The sequence below is a fragment of the Symsagittifera roscoffensis genome, chromosome 3 (genome assembly GCF_963678635.1).
Source record: "Symsagittifera roscoffensis chromosome 3, txSymRosc1.1, whole genome shotgun sequence".
NCBI classification, from domain to species: domain Eukaryota; kingdom Metazoa; phylum Xenacoelomorpha; order Acoela; family Convolutidae; genus Symsagittifera; species Symsagittifera roscoffensis.
The window spans coordinates 51,902,051-51,919,067 of NC_087064.1; the positions used below are offsets into that span (position 1 = coordinate 51,902,051).

Genomic DNA, 17,017 nt, shown 5'->3' on the forward strand with positions numbered 1-17,017 from the left:
TTCCTCAAATTACCTTTCATGTAGACGTTAGCAACACTAAATTTCGAGTCGGCAGGGGGTCGAATCCCTGAGGGATGGAAGGGCGTCTGGCCCAGCCATTCACCCTTCCCCCCGCTCTTCCGCCCCTCTAATTCCGCTACTGCATGAAACGTTTTGGCGTTTACTCACGAAATTATTTTAAAAAATCAAAATCTTGGCATTTACTTACGAAAGTGTTTAAGAAACTCAAAAACTCAAAAACTTTTCTGTATCCTGGATCACAGTTTAAGAGATCGTTCTTTTAGCGGTGTCATGTCTTTTTTGCGTAATCGCGCCGCAATTGCTCTCTTTCTTTCGCAAAACTTTAATAAGTTAAATCAAATTATAAATTAGGCTGCAAAAACAATTTCATTCATAATTGACAAAAAGTTTTCAATGTTAAGTCTTCATACGATTGAACAAAAATTCTTTCAACCATTCCCGAGTTTTCGCCACATTTTGGCTGTACAAATCGAGTTGCTCGATGAACTTTTGCTTTATTTGTGTTTCCATGTCAACACATGTAGATAAATTTTTGGATGAAAGAAACTGGAAAAATTGGTTCAGTTTGTCAAGTTCAGTTTGGGCTGTGATAAAAGAGGCCACTTGAAGGATGACTGGGCAAAATTGGCTGCTGTTGAAGACATTCTGAAGAAACCTAAAGCAGATACAAACTGGAATGAAACTGCGCGTATCAGGGCAAAACCCTGATTGTCCCGACTGCCTTTTAAAGTCTTTGGAGCGTAATGAAAAATAACGAAACTTTTTTTAATTCAAGGTTTTTCGTAAAAATCATCCCGCCACACGCCATATAAAGTACAAAGTGACAGATTTTGCTCCTAGTAACAAATCAATTATGGCAAATAAGCTTCTTTCAACCAATTTGAAACGATTTCTAAGACGGATTAAATCTCCTTATAAGCTCAAAATATAATAGAATTAAGAAAAAGAATTCAAACTCTGATTTACAGATTGAGTTCTTTATATCAGATTTAGCTAGCAATGAAAACAACTTTTCCGAAGTTCATATTGTTTTTCTGCAAACATTAGGATGAAATAGATTACGCATGGAAAATCTAACCACCTTGTTAGTTTGAATGAGCTATCAACCTCAGAATCAGTACGTTACTTTCTGAAAAAAAATCCAAAAAAAAACGGTTACATTTTCAAAATTTGGACACTTTCTAGGCCATATTAATTTCTAAAAGCAGGGCATATCCATTTGCGCAGGGAAGATTTGCATAAATTTTTTGTCTTTCAGTTCAACACTTATTATTCTATTTGGCAGGGTAGTTTTTGAGAAAAGTAAAAAAGTTTAAAGAACTAACCAATATGTCAGAATTTGGGCTTGTTTGAGGGCATAATTTTTCCCAGCAAGTTTAGGGAATAGCCGATTGAGAAGGGGATATCCCCATTATTGGTTCTTTTGATCGAAACCTTCATCTCAGATTTTTGCAATTTATATTTGAAAAAAAAAGAAAAAATTCGAAAGAATTGGATCAAAAATTGCGCTACTGAAACTTTCGAAGGTCGCAGAATGAAAAGAGATTGGCGGAATATTAAGACACGTAGAAAGGCTGCCAGTTTTTCAATTAGTACCCTTTTTTGAAAATTGGTACAGCAGTTTTCGAGAAAAACTGAAATTTCAGCTGAATTGCAAAAGGTTTCAGAAAGCGTTGCAAAAAAAAAAAACTAACAAATCCCGTACATTTTCATAAATTTCACTAGCCATGAAAAAAGCAGCAAAAAATAATCATAAATTGCCGCTGTTTAAATAGTTGTAATTATGATTAAATTGAAATCTGACAAAATTTCTACCAAATCAGCACTTTTATTTGCAACTTAAGTTGGAAAAACTCTTAGTAATAGTACACCACACTTCGCTTGTGTAAATAAGCAGCCTCTGGACAAAAATGCTAGGATAGACCTAATGTTTAGTTGATGATGACGATTAAAAAAAAACAAGTATACTGGCAATCTTTTTCAAGGTTAAAGCTCATCAACGAAAAAAGACCAGCATACGAACTATAATGAACTAATCAAATTTTTAATTTACACGGAACGTTTCTGGTACCTTCATCAAAATGTTTACAAATGTTTCTGGATTGAAAAAATAATGCTTCAGTTTCAAACGAAAACCGAAGCCAACCTTTCTGTTTCATAACTAATCAAAATTACCCTGGATCCTGTGGGTATCCCTGGTTGAGGTTGCTAAGGTGATCGAGGGTTAGTAGCACACTTTGAGGGTAGACGCAGAGACCACTGATCAGGAGAACTGCCTCTGGTTCAGAAAGTTGCAACTCATTCCTTTTTAACTTTTCCCACAGTCTAAACGCTTCAAGTTTAATTTCAAAATTAGGAAACCCAGAACTTTTGGTTGTTAGCAGAAAGCAAACGTCCCACGCTCAAAATTGAAGTACACTTTTTAGAAAAATTTAGTGCTTTTGAAAATTTGAGAAAAATATAACAGCAAAAAAAGTCAGAGCCTTCTACCTTAGTCATTTATTATTGACCTGAGGTTCAAACGTCACATTCATACCGTATATTGGCGTTTACATCATTGTCGTAAGTCATGGCTAGTCCAGTGATGATGCTGTTCTTTAAAGTGGAACTGAAGTGACTTCTCTCTGTGGTTAACAATTGGAGCCAGTCCTCCCACACGTCGAGAGAGGACGAGGAAAGAGCGGTTTGGATCGCAGTCGAGTGATGCTCCAGAGAAAGAAACCACCTGTCATTTGGAACAATTTTTGTCATGTTTTGAAGAATTTGAGACTTCAGATGTCATTCAAATTTTTAAAATCACAAAACAAATTACACTACAATTTTTTGGGAAATATTATTTCTATTTGAATGACCGAATAAAAGTTTTTCCATTAATAGATGTGCTTATAACCGTACTGTACGTACGTTAGATAAGCTCATAAGCTCAAAACCGAACCCAACCTTTCTGTTTCATAACTAATCAAAGTTACCCTGGATCCTGATGGTAGGATTTTTAAAGCTAGCATCTGAATTACTAGCCTGATTTTGTCTTCTTTCGAGTGTGATGTTTTGTAATCTTCCATGAGAAACTCGAGGAACACCCTCATTCTGCGATGACATGACATCGAGTTTGATCCACTCTCGAAGAAACAGGTCCACTTAGACACCACAGACTGACACGCCCACCTGGAACACACATTCGTGACAGCAAATATTGATTATTGTGAGCAAGCTTTATTATGAAAAAAACCATAGAACATTCGTGTCATGAAAAAATTGATATTTATGAGAAATTTTCATTTTAAAAAACCATTAAAGTGACCGGCTAAGTGACTGTCGTCACTTGGGACTTTGCTTTCTTAGCAAACGCGTCATCTATGGAAATTAGTTGTTGAACTGTGAGTACGTTTTGTATGAGTTGGATGAAGACAGAGAAGAGAAGTCGATATCTAAGTCACACAGTTTGTACATCGAAGACCAGATCGGACGATAGAATCTCTGAAACATAATAATAAATCAAGTTTAATTAATTGCAGTCCTCATTCAAAGACCAGCAAACCCCAATTCGGAATATGAGTTTCACAATTTTTTCTACCAATTTCTGCGTACCAAGAGTCGGCGTACCAAATTTCATAATAATCGGCAAATGTGAACAAAAGTTTGCAGGTTGGGGGAAGCGAAGGAAAAAGAGCCACAACTTGTGCTCGTGCTTGTTGAAATAATTTGCTCGAATTCTGTTACCCCGAACTTAGTAACACTGATGAATTTAAGTTTTTTCCCACCTTGATAAGAGAGGGCATCGTGGAATGGAACAGAGTCACGGAAGCGTGTGTAAGTTGCCCCACCACTTCCCAGCCGAGGGGGTGATACTCGCTCCCCCCGTAGTCTACCAGGCCGAACAGAATGTGAGCAGGTAGACGACTGTTCCTGTCAACAAAATGGCTCGCCCAAGGCTACTAACAACTTAAAAGCGAAGTACACGCGGATAAATATTATAACAAATATAACTAGTTGTTGTCCTACTGATTTCGGCGCACTACCATGCTCTTAAATGGAATATCCAATTTTCTGTTTATTTCCCTAGAACAAAAAGTTGCTTCGGACCTGATTCAAAAAGCTTGGAGCACAGATGATCTGAATTTACGCAGCTTCTAGAAATATTAACTAAACGTGCGCACCAACTGCAAACCGGAACACTTAAAAGTCTAAAAAAACTTGGCCACGTATGTTTCAACTGAAAGCTTGCTTTGTGTCAAACCTTAAAACGGGAAAACTACTATGAAGAATAATTGGTTGATTTGGAATACTAGTTTGAACACTCACTGTACAAGAATATAGGCACTGCATAGCAGAGAGTATCTCGTTTTCACATCTGAGAGCACCTAAAAAACCAAGCCTGCGATTAAATCAAATCATTTGAAAATGAAAAAAACTTCAAAAAATTAGCCCAAAAATGATATTTTGGCCTGTTTTTCAATTAAATGTTTATATGTTAAGTTTTTTTTTCTGCAAACTAAGGTGTTTATAGTGTTTTTTAAGAATTCGGAAAATCAAGTAGGTCGAACAAAAAAGTAAGTTTACAAAACTTTCAAATTTTTTGTTGAAGACCCCACTCCCACGCAAAAAAAAACCAATGAGCAAGATCGTGCGGATGACCATGGCAAATATACTCGGTGAAAAAAAAGCATTGTAAATTTTCCATTTTTAATTCAAAATTAGAAGAATGGGCATATTTTTTTATGTAAGGTACAGTTTAAACTCACAGGTGTTGTGGAGTAATTGAGCAGGCGTTTAGATAGTTCTGCCCACTGGGAATGAGGATAGTTGGCCAGGAAGTAGGGGGTGTCTTCTGATGGAGAGTGGGAGAGGGGAAGATGACCTCTGCCAATACTGCTCGGATGGGCTGAAAAGTTTACAGATCATAACTGTTATGCATTAAACTATCACTTTCACATTACCCTACAAAAGGACAAAAACCGGTTCAGCAGTTATTACCCTTTTAAGTGGACCCTTTCTCTAGATTTGTTCATGAATAAACCATTCTATAGACAGATTGTGTTAAGCAGGCACATTACAAAATGTGTATTTTTCCTTCTTGAAATCTAATTGAAGATTGGACTTAAATACTTAAACGTATTGTATTGTTTCGTTGTTAAAATCCGAAAAAATAGGAACTCACTTTCAGTGGGGAATCGAAGCCACATAAATTGTCCGTCAGCCATTTCTGGCTCATACCTCGTAGCTCTGGCAACCCCGACGAAGTGGACAGGCACAAGGAGTACAGTGAAGAAGTTCAGCTGAAGTTCTGTTTCAGATGATGGAGACTCTAGTTCGTGAGGAGGTGCTGTTTTGGATGTGATTTCGCTCTGGGAAATGATAACTTCTCCGAAAGCGCTGGAAAAAAACGATGTTTCAAATTTAGTTAACACTATACGTATCTTTCTTTTACCTCTTTTTCCGACAAAAAATTATGATAGATCACCACGATATGTTTGAACATATATATATTCCAAAAAAAAATTATGGAAATTTTTCAAGTATGGAAACAATATAACAAAGAAATGTTCTTCATAAAGAAGTTATAGGTTTGAAAAGGCAAGAAATCTATCAGACATTGAAATTAAGTGGGAACAATGATTACTTTGTTTTGAGAGTGATTTCTGGAACCCCCTCGTACTTTGCCCATCTGAAGAAAAATTCACGGGTGGAGATCGCAAATCGGTTTGTATTCGACAACTGAAGCACACCAATTTATGACAACAATGCATTGTTTGAAAAGTGTTTGTAATGATTTCAATACTGTTTATTTTTATAATTGTATTTTAGTTCAGTTTTTTCTCCTTTTTATTGACTAGTTTTCACAAAAAACTTGTCCATTTTTTACCAACTGGCTCAAGTTGTTTTGAAAAATATCAAAAATGCTTTCAAGAATTGAGTAGAAAAATTTATTGAAAACTCATCGCAGTTAATGCTGTATTTTTGCGTGTTTTGCGCTGGAAAAATGAGCTGCTTTGCTCGAATGAAAGGTTTTCTTGTAAGAAAAGGTTTGATAAACTGACGTCTAAGAATGAGTTGATGATGTTGGAGACATGATACACTCTGCCACAGCTGCGGCTAATGTACAGACCACCACGGTTATCAGCATCACCATCATATCTGCAGAGAGTGGATGTCATGATGTGTTTGAGGGCATCCCGCTTCACAGATGACAGCATGCTGAACAAAGAAGCGGCCTGAAAAAAAAACAACTCAATAAAAATCAGGCACGTTAAAATCGTGGCATTTTAAAACAGGCCGTTTGCCTAAGGGTAACAATCGAAGCGGTGCTATGATAGTATCTAAATTTATCTAACATATGTATTTTCTCGGTCTCGCAAACGAATTTATTTATTTGTTATAAAAATTGAGTTTGCAATTTTTTTTTAAAAAATCAAGAAAAATGGTATTTGTATGTAGCTAAAGCCATTTTTCTCCAAAAAAATCAATTTAAAAAACACAATTTCTAAATTATGGGTATTCTGGTAAGTCAGCGACTACTGTATCTCGTTTTGTTTCCGAACAATTAACATTTTTGCGATGTGTTACTTTTTGCGAAATTTTTTGATCGTAAGATTTTGTTACCTTGATAGCTGCAATTGGATTCTGAATGATCTGCATATTTCTGATTGCTGTAGAGTTTGCGACTCCAGTTTGGAACGAAGGCAAGATTTCAACTGGGTTTCTTGCATTTATTTGGACTGCTCTCCAGAACTTTTTGAGAAATTGAAACTGAAATAAAAATATGCTATTGAACCTGAAGCGAGCCAAATTAGGTGAAAAGATCACACATAAGCAATGTTCAAAGTTTCTCATTTTTGTCAGAAAAATCATTCTCGTCTAAATCATAGCAGTCATTTCACTGGTTTAAGTCTTTAAGGGACAAGAAATTGTTTACAAGACCGCTTGTATCAGGGCGAAGCCCTGAATATCCCGACTGCCTCTTAAGGTCTATAGAGCAGTAATAGCATGAAAAAATTAAACGTAATAAAATAAAACGATTTTTTTATTTGACTTTTTTTTTGTAAAAATCATCCCCCCACGCGTCATGTAAAGTACAAGGTGATAAATTTTGCTCCTAGTAACAAATCAAATATGGGAAATAAGCTTCCTTCCACCAAATTGGAACAATTTCTACGACGGATTAAATCCGCGGAGATCAAAGGTTAAATATCTTTTCAAATTTGAGCTCCTTTGATTGATATTTAAAAATTTTGTCAAAAATGGCTAGTTAAGAAGTCAAAGTTTGTCTGAAGAAAAAAATTACCGCGATCACGATTATTCCGTTATTTTCTTTACGAAAGTCGGAACAAAATTGTTGAAAGTTTGAAAAAAATATTTATAAAAAATCGAAAATTTTTTAAGTTGTTTTTTTGAAAATCATTCCCTCACACGCTATGTAAAGTACAAAGTGATATATTTTGCATATAGCAATGTAATAAATAGACCAAAAAGCATGTCTCAATTTAATTTGGAAATATATCTAAGACAAACTTTTTCTCCGCTGACGCTTTAAGACAGTGGTGATATAATATAACCGGACAAAACGAACATTACTTGAATTTCGAACATGTTTTTCTCATATTGGGTTAAGATGAACAGATCAACAGTTGCCTAGAATTTCATCAGATTTACTATGGTGCATTTTTTCCCAGAAATTTCTAGCCAACCCTTTTGGGTCAATTTTTTTTAATTATGGGTCAATTTTTTTGTTAATTAATCAAGAATTACGCTTAAACTACCAATTTATATGATGAAAAAGTTATATCAAAAAAAGCCTCTTAAACAATACAACAAAGTTCTAGAAAATTAAATTCTCTAAAATGTGTATGGATGAATATACTGCTGCTTGATAGCCAAAAACCATTATTTTTACATCATAAAAATCAAAACCTTTGTTTAAAAATAAAGGTTCAGCGTATTTCCAAATTTAAAAAACTTTTATTTTTCTAGAACTCTATTGGGCTCTGTGAGAGGCTTCTTTTGATATAAAGTTCTTATCAATTAACTTTAAAAAAGTCAAATTGACCCAATTTTGGGGTAAAAAATATTAGTTAGGAATTTCTAGGCATTTTTTGTATAATGTACGCCACTTTGAGAAAGCGGGTTTAAATCAGCGTTTGAACTTTGAAATTATGTTCGTTTTTTTCCGGATAATTTAAATCAGCACTGTGGCACGAAGTATATCGCGCGTTAATTGTCCCAAATTGAACAAATTGGCAATCTCTAAACTCCCGTAACTTTACAAAAAATAATTACAGGTGAAGTTTCTTTTTAAGTTTGAGCTCATGATAACAATTTATTTCAAATGAGATATTAAAAAAAAACTTTCAAAAAGTGCAAGTTAAAAAGTTGCGCTTTGTCTGGAAAAAAATCACCTCGAGCACAAATATTCCGTCAGTTCCTTCAAAAGTCGGAACAAAAACTCATACCTAAATATCCTACCTCTAGGGCGTCGATATGATTGGTTGGTCTGATTGTGTCATACATGGATGTACTTCTATGGATGTTCAGTTGGGTGAAGTTGACAGCCCATGGTTGATTGCTGTAGTGACTCTGCCATGTTTTCAGCAGGAACTCAGACAGACCAATCACAGACCAGTATTCATCCCACCAGTTCAAAGCAAGCACCACGTGAGTGAACTGAAAACCAAAAAAGTTATGGAAGAAAACAAAACCGAAAGGCTTTTGAAAGTTTGGTTTTTGGTTAATGAAAATGATGAAGATTTATTTCAATGATAAATGTTTGTTTTTTGACCTTTTATCATTCTAGCGAATAAATCATTCCTTACATGAAAAATGACAGCTCTGAACAAATGCTGAACTATTTCCTCAAACGGCTTGTTAGATGGGTCCATGATTATGGTCGACGGGAAGCCACTGAGGAAATTGTATTCTGCCCTATTGTACTCTGTGATTGGGTCATAAATGGATTCGTAATGAGAACGGGAGTTTCCTTTGGACTCCGGGCTATTCGGCAGAAAGTGTACATCTGAAAAACAACAATCATTTAAAAATAATCAAGCGCATGCAATTTTATGAGCTGTTTGCACCCGAAATGAAAGATATAGAGCTCATATCATTAATTTCCGAGAGAAAAGACCTCGTATCACTGGAGATACTGTCAAGGCCAAGAAACTTTTGACGGGTAAACTGATTTTCAAAACGATCAAGAACACCCAGTGGTGAGCAAGTATTGGACCCACCACGTTAAGCAAAACTGCGTGAGGCAGAGCAAAACCCTGAATGTTTCGACTGCCTTCTAACGTCCCGATGAAAGAGTGTATGATTTGAAAAATATATCAAAAGTTCAAACAAAAATCGATTCAAAACACGGATAGATGGTTACTCTGCAAGAGTTCTGACGATAGTTTTATAAAAATACAAATAGAAAGTTTTTCAAATTAGTGTCATTTTTTCTGTATGGTGTGATAAAAAGATCGGACACCAAAAAACTAACACAGGCATACTCGACAATCATATTGATAATCAAAGCTTTTCTTTTTGAGTGTTAGTTAATTAAAAAAGCCTTTTCATAATTATAGCAGACTGTAAAAATGAAGAAAAAATTTAAATGACGAACACTCAAAAAAAAAGATCTTTGATGAATGCAAATGTAGCCCTTGCTTGGCGGACTGTTCTCTAAAAAAATATTTTGTAAAATGGTATTTACTTTTAAAAAATCGGCGCGTTACATTCAGATTCTATTTCGTTGTTTGAACAAAAAAATTAGTCAGCAGTTTTAACTAATACTCACTGGAATAAATTTTTTTGTTGAAGCAACAAAATTGAATTAGTAGGTAACGCGCCAATTTTTTGAAAAACCGATTGTTTATAAATCAGAATCAAGGTTTTCACTGAGGGGATGTACAAATTTCATTCTAGCAGGTCCAGTTTATCCAATAATTTGACAACTGATTAAGAGGGCATGCTTTGTTTTCTACTATAATTTTTGTGTTGCAATTGAAGTTCTTAATTCGAATTCAAAGAAAACGACGAAATGTTTGCGTTCAGTGAGTTTTCCTTCAGACAATTTCCGACTTTGTAACTAACCAACTTTGAATGGATTTTCTAACACCCTTTAAAAAAGAATGACTTCCTGAGCTCAGATTTCTTTATCTCAAAAAAATCTTTTACGGTCAATTTTTGCCAAGTTATAGCGGCTTAAAAATTGTCCATTCAGCCCATTCGAGATAATAAACGCGCAATATATTTCGTTCTTTTTAAACATTTAAGTGGCTACCTAACCCGGCTCCATCATTATTCCATATTGGTTTGAGGCAAGTTGTTTTGCTTAAAAATTTGTAATAGAGGCTGGAGACATCATTTTTTATTTTACGGAAGATTTTTAAAAAATCGAAAAGAAATTTGAATTTGGTTTTTCATTCGTTTGAAAATATCATATCATCACTTTCTTTAAGCTTTTTAGAAAGATCTTATTTGAAAACTAAAATAAATTTGGTGTGTGACTTTTAGGCTTAATTCAAGTGAATTTGCCCAATTTGGCTCAGATAAAAAGTATGATTAACCTAATCCGCCACAAGAACATCAATTTAAAAAACTTTTGTCATTGTCATTTGCTTCATTTTTTTGTTTCTTTATGAAAAAGAGGATTTGGTGCTACCGTAACCATATGCGTGCATCTTGTCTGGTATATAAAAAAAAACAAATAGAAACTTCAACCTCTAGAATTTACGCAGATAAATTTCAAGATCGACGAAATCAAAATAACTGCTGAGTTTGCTGCTTTTGGTTAGCACGTTACGAAGAATTTCAGAAAAAAATTTTAAAAAAAATTCTGTTTTTAAAAACTGTCAACCATCTGACGGAAAGTTCGTTTTCGTTTAATGTATCATTCTTCCAATACATCAACTTCGAAAAGGCATCCAATTTTTCACCCAACTCTCAGGTGCCGTGGTAAATAAGGCCGGGTGAAAATTTAGGATATAAACTTATATTAAAATTCTAGGCCATTGTATAACTTCAATATTTAAAGGTCAAGATAACACTGGCTGCATTCATTAGTAAAATTTCCAACAGACCAAATTCATCAACAAGTCGAATAAAAAATGCCTCGATTGCCAACAAAAAATAGCGTCTCAAATAGCTTCAAAATACAGAACGTACAGCCCACTAAAGTCGCATAAATAGGAATCATTCTTGTTAAGAAAGATGGGAGGTGGAGGGGAGGCATCGCTTTTTCAATTAATGGGTATCCAATGTTTTCCTAATTTTCCAACCGATCACTTGGTTAATTTCACCAGTTGGAAAATTAGACTAACCCACCATTAGTTTCGTGAGTCCGCATACACTTATTAAAATTGAAACGATGATCAATTGATGTTTTTAATAAGACCATGTGAATCATTGCTTTACATAAAAGTCGGAGGCTTTTTCAGTTACTCGATTTTAGACTTCGATCATGTGAACAGGTCTTTCTTTTTCAGCCGTCAAGTTGTCTTTCCGGTGTCAATAATATTCTCAGCATAAATTAGCTGACTTCAAGCAAAGATATGAACTTCAAAATCTGTTCGAATTGCAAAATAGTTTTCATTTTTGCAGCGCAGAAATCTCAGAAGATTTTTAATTATTACAAGGATGCTTTAAATTAATTTAGAATTTTTTGGAGGTGGAGGGGATTTTTTGAAAAAAAAATCCATTTTCTTAGGTCAACCAAATTGATTTTCGAGCTCTCTGCAAATTTTATTCAGACCTTGTTTTGCCAAAAGATTTAGGGAATCCAGCGAAAAGTCGAGACAAACAAGTCAGTGAAACCGCGCCTGAGCTTTATGGAAAAAATCGATTATAATGAACAACTGTTATCTAAAATATTGTCATTCACCCCGACAATAAACATGATTTCATTATCTAATCTTGCAACGATAACGTATTGTTGCAAGATTAGATCATGAAATCATGTTTATTGTCATTATAATCGATTACTTCCGGAAAAAAAATCCATTAAAGTATTTTATTATCGGCTATCTTGCATTTTAATCTCACTACATTTTTTTTCACGTAAATCCAAAAGGTTGAATTTAATTTCTGTGCTTTTTGATATTTCTGCAAAAGCCAAAAAATTAAAACTTTAAGATTTTTTAAGGATTAAAATAAGATTCTTCCTCAATACCACCCCACGTATAACCTCATCCTTCCGTCCAACCACTTTCCCGGTCTTCGAAACATTCAAACCTTCATACCTTCCGATGCAAATAACACTCTCACTACTTACCTCTCCCCACGTGTACACAAAATTAGCCTTGTCCACCCTGCTCGCCAACTAGCACACTAACCCTGGGTAAAAGTGATGGGGAAAGTGTAATGGAATATGGGCCGGGGAGGGGTGGGGGTTTTTGTAAATGAGCGGATTTAGGGGGAAGGGGGCAGATCTATCCTCATGGATTCGACCCCCTCACCAACCAAAGGGTGCCCCATTTAATTTGAATGGCAGCGCGCACCAAAAAAGCAATTTTATTGGTCAAATTTTTTTAAAAACCTCTCAAAACACGGTCTTTAAACTACTTTCAGAGAGCTCGAAAAATCAAATTATTCGACCCCAGAAAAAAAGTTTACATGATTTTTTTTCTTCGAAAAACCGCTCCCCTACTCAGAAAAAATTCTGCGCACGCCACTGCGTAGCGCAAAAAAATGATTCCTTCTTGTAATCAGAAACTTGATCTGTTCAGCCTGTGTTTAATTGAACTTTTCGTCTAGTTATTGCTAAATTATAATTTAATAAGCTTTAATTCTACTCACAGGTAGAACGCCCTCCCCAATTAGACAAAAATTTAGTCACTGTTAATTTAGATAAGGGTAAAAAGCATGGAAAGATTAAAGATTTTCTGGAGGGGGGTGAATTTTTAAAACATTTTCTGAAATTTTGAAATTTTGTCGACTTTTTAAAAGGTCGACCAAATTGATTTTCCGAGCGGTCTCAAAATTTTATAAAGACCCTATTTTGACAAGATTTTCTTCTCCTCTTCAAAATTATTGTCTCCCCCCCTAAATACCCGCCCTTGTGATTGTTCATTGTTTTTGATTGTTTGCTCTAATTTTTTGAAACTTTTTGGAAAATGTTGACCAAATATCGCATTTTTTCGGCGCACGCTCCCCCCTTTAAGTTAGTATAAATTGGCACCGAAGACGCCTTTAGAAAAATTTTAGGGTCCGTCACCAAAAATGGATACCTCAAAATATAACAAAGTGGGGACCCCTTGGGTCGGCATCGGCAGGGGGTCGAATCCCTGAGGGTAAAGGGGCATCCGCCACCCCACCCCACTAAATCCGCTTCTGCGTTTGATTATTCTGTGCCTAAAGTTTTTACGGGAAAAAGCCTAGTACCCGATTGCAATACCCTTGCTCATCGCAAGGTTAAAGAATATATAGAATATCTAGATAGGTCATTGACCTGCTGTGCATGGGTGGTTTTTATTTTAATTGCGATGTGTGGCCTGGTGGCCATTGGTTTGTTTTTGACGGAAGTTTGGACGGAAGTTTTTATTTTATCTGAAAACTTTTGATGTCTTGAGCTCTTCGTTTTAATAAAAATACTTTATCTATTTTCAAAAAAGAAAAAACAGGGGATCAACTTTGTCGTTTTTGCAGATTGGAATTGCTATCGCGCAATACACTTCGTGCTAATAACGCGTAAACACCGATATAATCCGGGTCAGAACACGTTCCAAACTGATTTGAGGCATGCTAAATTAATCACTTCACACTTTCAAGCGAAGATGGCGTATGGTTTTCGCATGGCTTACGGCGGATGGTTTTCTATTCTTTTAAATAAGTTTCCCATGTTTAATAACAAATACTACTTCATAGACGTTCAAAGACAGTTAGAAACTTCAGAAGTCACGCAGCATTTTCACAAATCATCAATTACGTTTGCAAGCAGCTGTTGGTAAGAGCAGCTGTTTCAGTAATCTTAAGTCAAGTAAAAATGTCGTTTTGTCTCACATTTTTTTGTGTCTATCTGCCGCAAGTTTAGGTTTTAGCTTGGAAACAAGCATTTACCATTCACTGATTTGTGTCCGTTCACCCACCAAACAAGAGCGCCATCTGCGTTTTTACAGTAAAAAAGTCTGTTTGATATTTCGGAATCTCTTTTCTCCCACTTCAAAATTCACATATGCTTAACCGCTGATTTAGCTCTTTATAAGGGTGGCAATTCGTTACTAGATACCAAGAGGGATAGTTTAAAAGTTCCATTCTTTGTTCTCCTGTCGTTTGAGACTAACAATTCTAAGCTTTTACTAATTTTTAAGGCATGGAGTTTGTTGCAATTAGTCGTATGAGATCGCAGTATAGGCTAGTATATTGCAACTAAACTGTCCTTCCGGTGATAGGTCAACAAGCCGGAAATTAGATAACCATGAACCGAAAAGCAATGTTTTTACGCAATATAATTACAGATTGTCAGTATTGTTTCACTATTCCCGGGTTGACAAAAAATGCTTATCATACTATTTCATATTATGAAAAAAAAAATGCTTATCATACTATTTCATAGACCAAAAAAATAATATGAAAATAGCATGATAAGCTTTTTTTCCATACTATGAAATATTATGATAGTCGTTTTTTCCATACCATAAAGTTGTATGACAAGCATTTTTTCCATAAATGATAATACCAAAAAAAATAGTTGTTTTGAAATTTTGTGTTCCATCCGAAACACTAACCCTGGAGATTTTGTCATAAGAAAACCCAGAGGGTAACTGGCAGATACCACGCAGATAAACTGCACTAGGTGATTTTTTGCCACCTACGTTATTATCTACATTTTCACAAGGAATTATACACTGTGAAATTTTTAATTTTCTCTATATGGCTAGATTTTCTATATTTCCTTTTAATTTTTTCTATATGGCTAGATAACTTTTGGTTTGAAAAATTTGGTAGTTGAGAAAAAAGGCCTGTTTTTTTACAAATTCATTTTTATCTTAGCAAATGAAATAAAAAAATAATAATCGTGTTTACAAAAAAAAACACTTTTTTGGGATTTTTGGATTTTTTGGGTGAAAAACTCATCCTGGACTACGTTATAAACACAAAAAGTCAAATTTTGCATTCAAAATTTTTCTTTGGCAAAAATTTATATTTGAGCACAAAAGCAAGTTTGCAACCAAAGAAGGGATTAAAATTTTTTTACCTCAAATTTGTGTTTTTGTTTCTGAAAAAATGCATATCATACAATTTTCATATATGAAAATTTTATGATAACCATTTTTTGATCAAAATTAAAATCATGTTTTTGAAAGTCAAAATGCATTCTTTCAATAAATTTTTTTAAACTCATGTAAATTCATCCAGAAACATCGTTAAAATAATTTTGAAGATTTTATTTTTACTATAGCAAAATGCTTATCATACAATTTTCATATATGAAAATATTATGATAAACATTTTTTGACCAAAATTAAAACCATGTTTTTATTGAGCAGAAAGATTCAAAAGATAGAGATAGAACAAAAGTATTTCTCTAAAAACGTTTAATACAGTTTTTAAATTGTGTGTGAAAATTGTATGATAAGCATTTTTTTCATAGTCGCCATATATGAAATTGTATGACAAGCATTTTTTATGGACGTCAACCCGGGTTGTTGCGTAACTCTGATGTAATTTCGGTTTCAAGGTCTGGCGGTTTGTTGAACGTAGTCTATTTTCCAAGTCTCCTTGATTCAGAGACCGTCGCTTTACTTTGTTTTGCATTCATGGATTCTGGCAGAATTTTTTTTTTCGACGCAATTCTGGATAGCAGCTGCTGGTAAGGGGCGTTTATTTCAGTATGCTTAAGTAAGATAAAAATTTAAGCTGTACTAAATCACCACTGTTTAAGCTGTATTAAATCCTTTGTCGATCTATTTGAATCTTTGATTGAAGCGTATCAGCAGTATTATGGAAATGATCTGTTAGTGATATTGATGGCCGTACCAACTCCATGTCAGCAAGCATTGTCCTTTTTCCCATGTGAGGAGGTAGGGGCATTATTCATATCTTCACATAATCGTGAGCCTTCACCTTGATTATCAGACATGCAATTTCAATCAAATGTCGCTTTAGGATTCTTGCTAGTGCGTGCAGTAACTCTGGTTGTAGAAGGGCTCTTAAGTTCCCATTCCGAGTCGCAACTAAGTGACATTAGGATCGTTTTTTGTTGTTTCTTTGCATAATATTTTCGATGCGACAGGTTGAACGGCCCCAGTTCCCGCTGAGCGCACAACAGTTTTCGAAAAATTTGTAGTTATGATTATCAAAACTTACAGATCGAATTCACGAGAAACCAGCTTATCCATAACTGCTTTTACGGCCTAGGAATTCTTTCTTATTATTGTGACGAACAGACAAGTCAGGATAATGGAGCTCAAATTCAAGAATAATGACTAATAAATTTGGCGTTTTTGAGAAAAAAAAGAAATGGCTCAACTTTTGCCTCATAATCAAGAGTTTATTCATTTTGAATCGACTATCAGTTCTGCTGTTTAATAACTTCCAGCCTAGACAATTGGTTTTAAAAGCATGAACTACATAAGTTTCGTAAACAATTAGACCTTAAAAAAGTGTAGACTCACGAATGTAAAAGTTTGGGTATTGGAGACTGAGTTGTCTCTGGCAGAACCACACGAGCTGTAGGATGACGTCACAGAGAGGCTGCTGCAGGAGCAGACTCACACCAGCACCGCCACCAGCCCCACTTGTGCCACTAGAGGGAAACAGACTGGAAGCACTCACCCCTGTCCCAACCAGAGCCACCTGGATTGGAAACAACAAGAAACATACACAAAAGTCCTACAGATCCTAGGAAATAAAAGTCCTTCCGGCCGTTTCGACTTTATGACCAGGCATTTGCAATTATATGTCCAAACTTTCGTCACTTAAATTCCGGTTTTATTTTGGAGAGAAACCCAGAAAAAAATAAAAGTTTGCTGAGATACTTGCTTGTTCAGAAAAATTTATGACGCCGCGCTTGGGGAACGTT

General features: G+C 35.1%; 1 protein-coding gene across 1 annotated transcript in view; it reads right to left on the minus strand.

Annotated features, from left to right (window-relative positions):
* Positions 1 to 403: 403 nt before the first annotated feature.
* Positions 404 to 17,017, minus strand: part of LOC134841314 (uncharacterized) — a 50,057-nt gene continuing 33,443 nt past the window's right edge. The window contains exons 6-20 of the mRNA XM_063857213.1: positions 16,611 to 16,791; positions 8,829 to 9,028; positions 8,482 to 8,679; positions 6,622 to 6,768; positions 6,060 to 6,233; positions 5,642 to 5,736; positions 5,180 to 5,394; positions 4,764 to 4,903; positions 4,324 to 4,382; positions 3,783 to 3,927; positions 3,407 to 3,498; positions 3,040 to 3,186; positions 2,558 to 2,746; positions 2,197 to 2,346; positions 404 to 676 (exon numbers count right to left, since the gene is read on the minus strand). Coding sequence (XP_063713283.1) covers positions 418 to 676; positions 2,197 to 2,346; positions 2,558 to 2,746; positions 3,040 to 3,186; positions 3,407 to 3,498; positions 3,783 to 3,927; positions 4,324 to 4,382; positions 4,764 to 4,903; positions 5,180 to 5,394; positions 5,642 to 5,736; positions 6,060 to 6,233; positions 6,622 to 6,768; positions 8,482 to 8,679; positions 8,829 to 9,028; positions 16,611 to 16,791 — 2,391 coding nt within the window. The 3' untranslated portion in view covers positions 404 to 417. The remainder of the gene's footprint in view (positions 677 to 2,196; positions 2,347 to 2,557; positions 2,747 to 3,039; positions 3,187 to 3,406; positions 3,499 to 3,782; positions 3,928 to 4,323; positions 4,383 to 4,763; positions 4,904 to 5,179; positions 5,395 to 5,641; positions 5,737 to 6,059; positions 6,234 to 6,621; positions 6,769 to 8,481; positions 8,680 to 8,828; positions 9,029 to 16,610; positions 16,792 to 17,017) is intronic.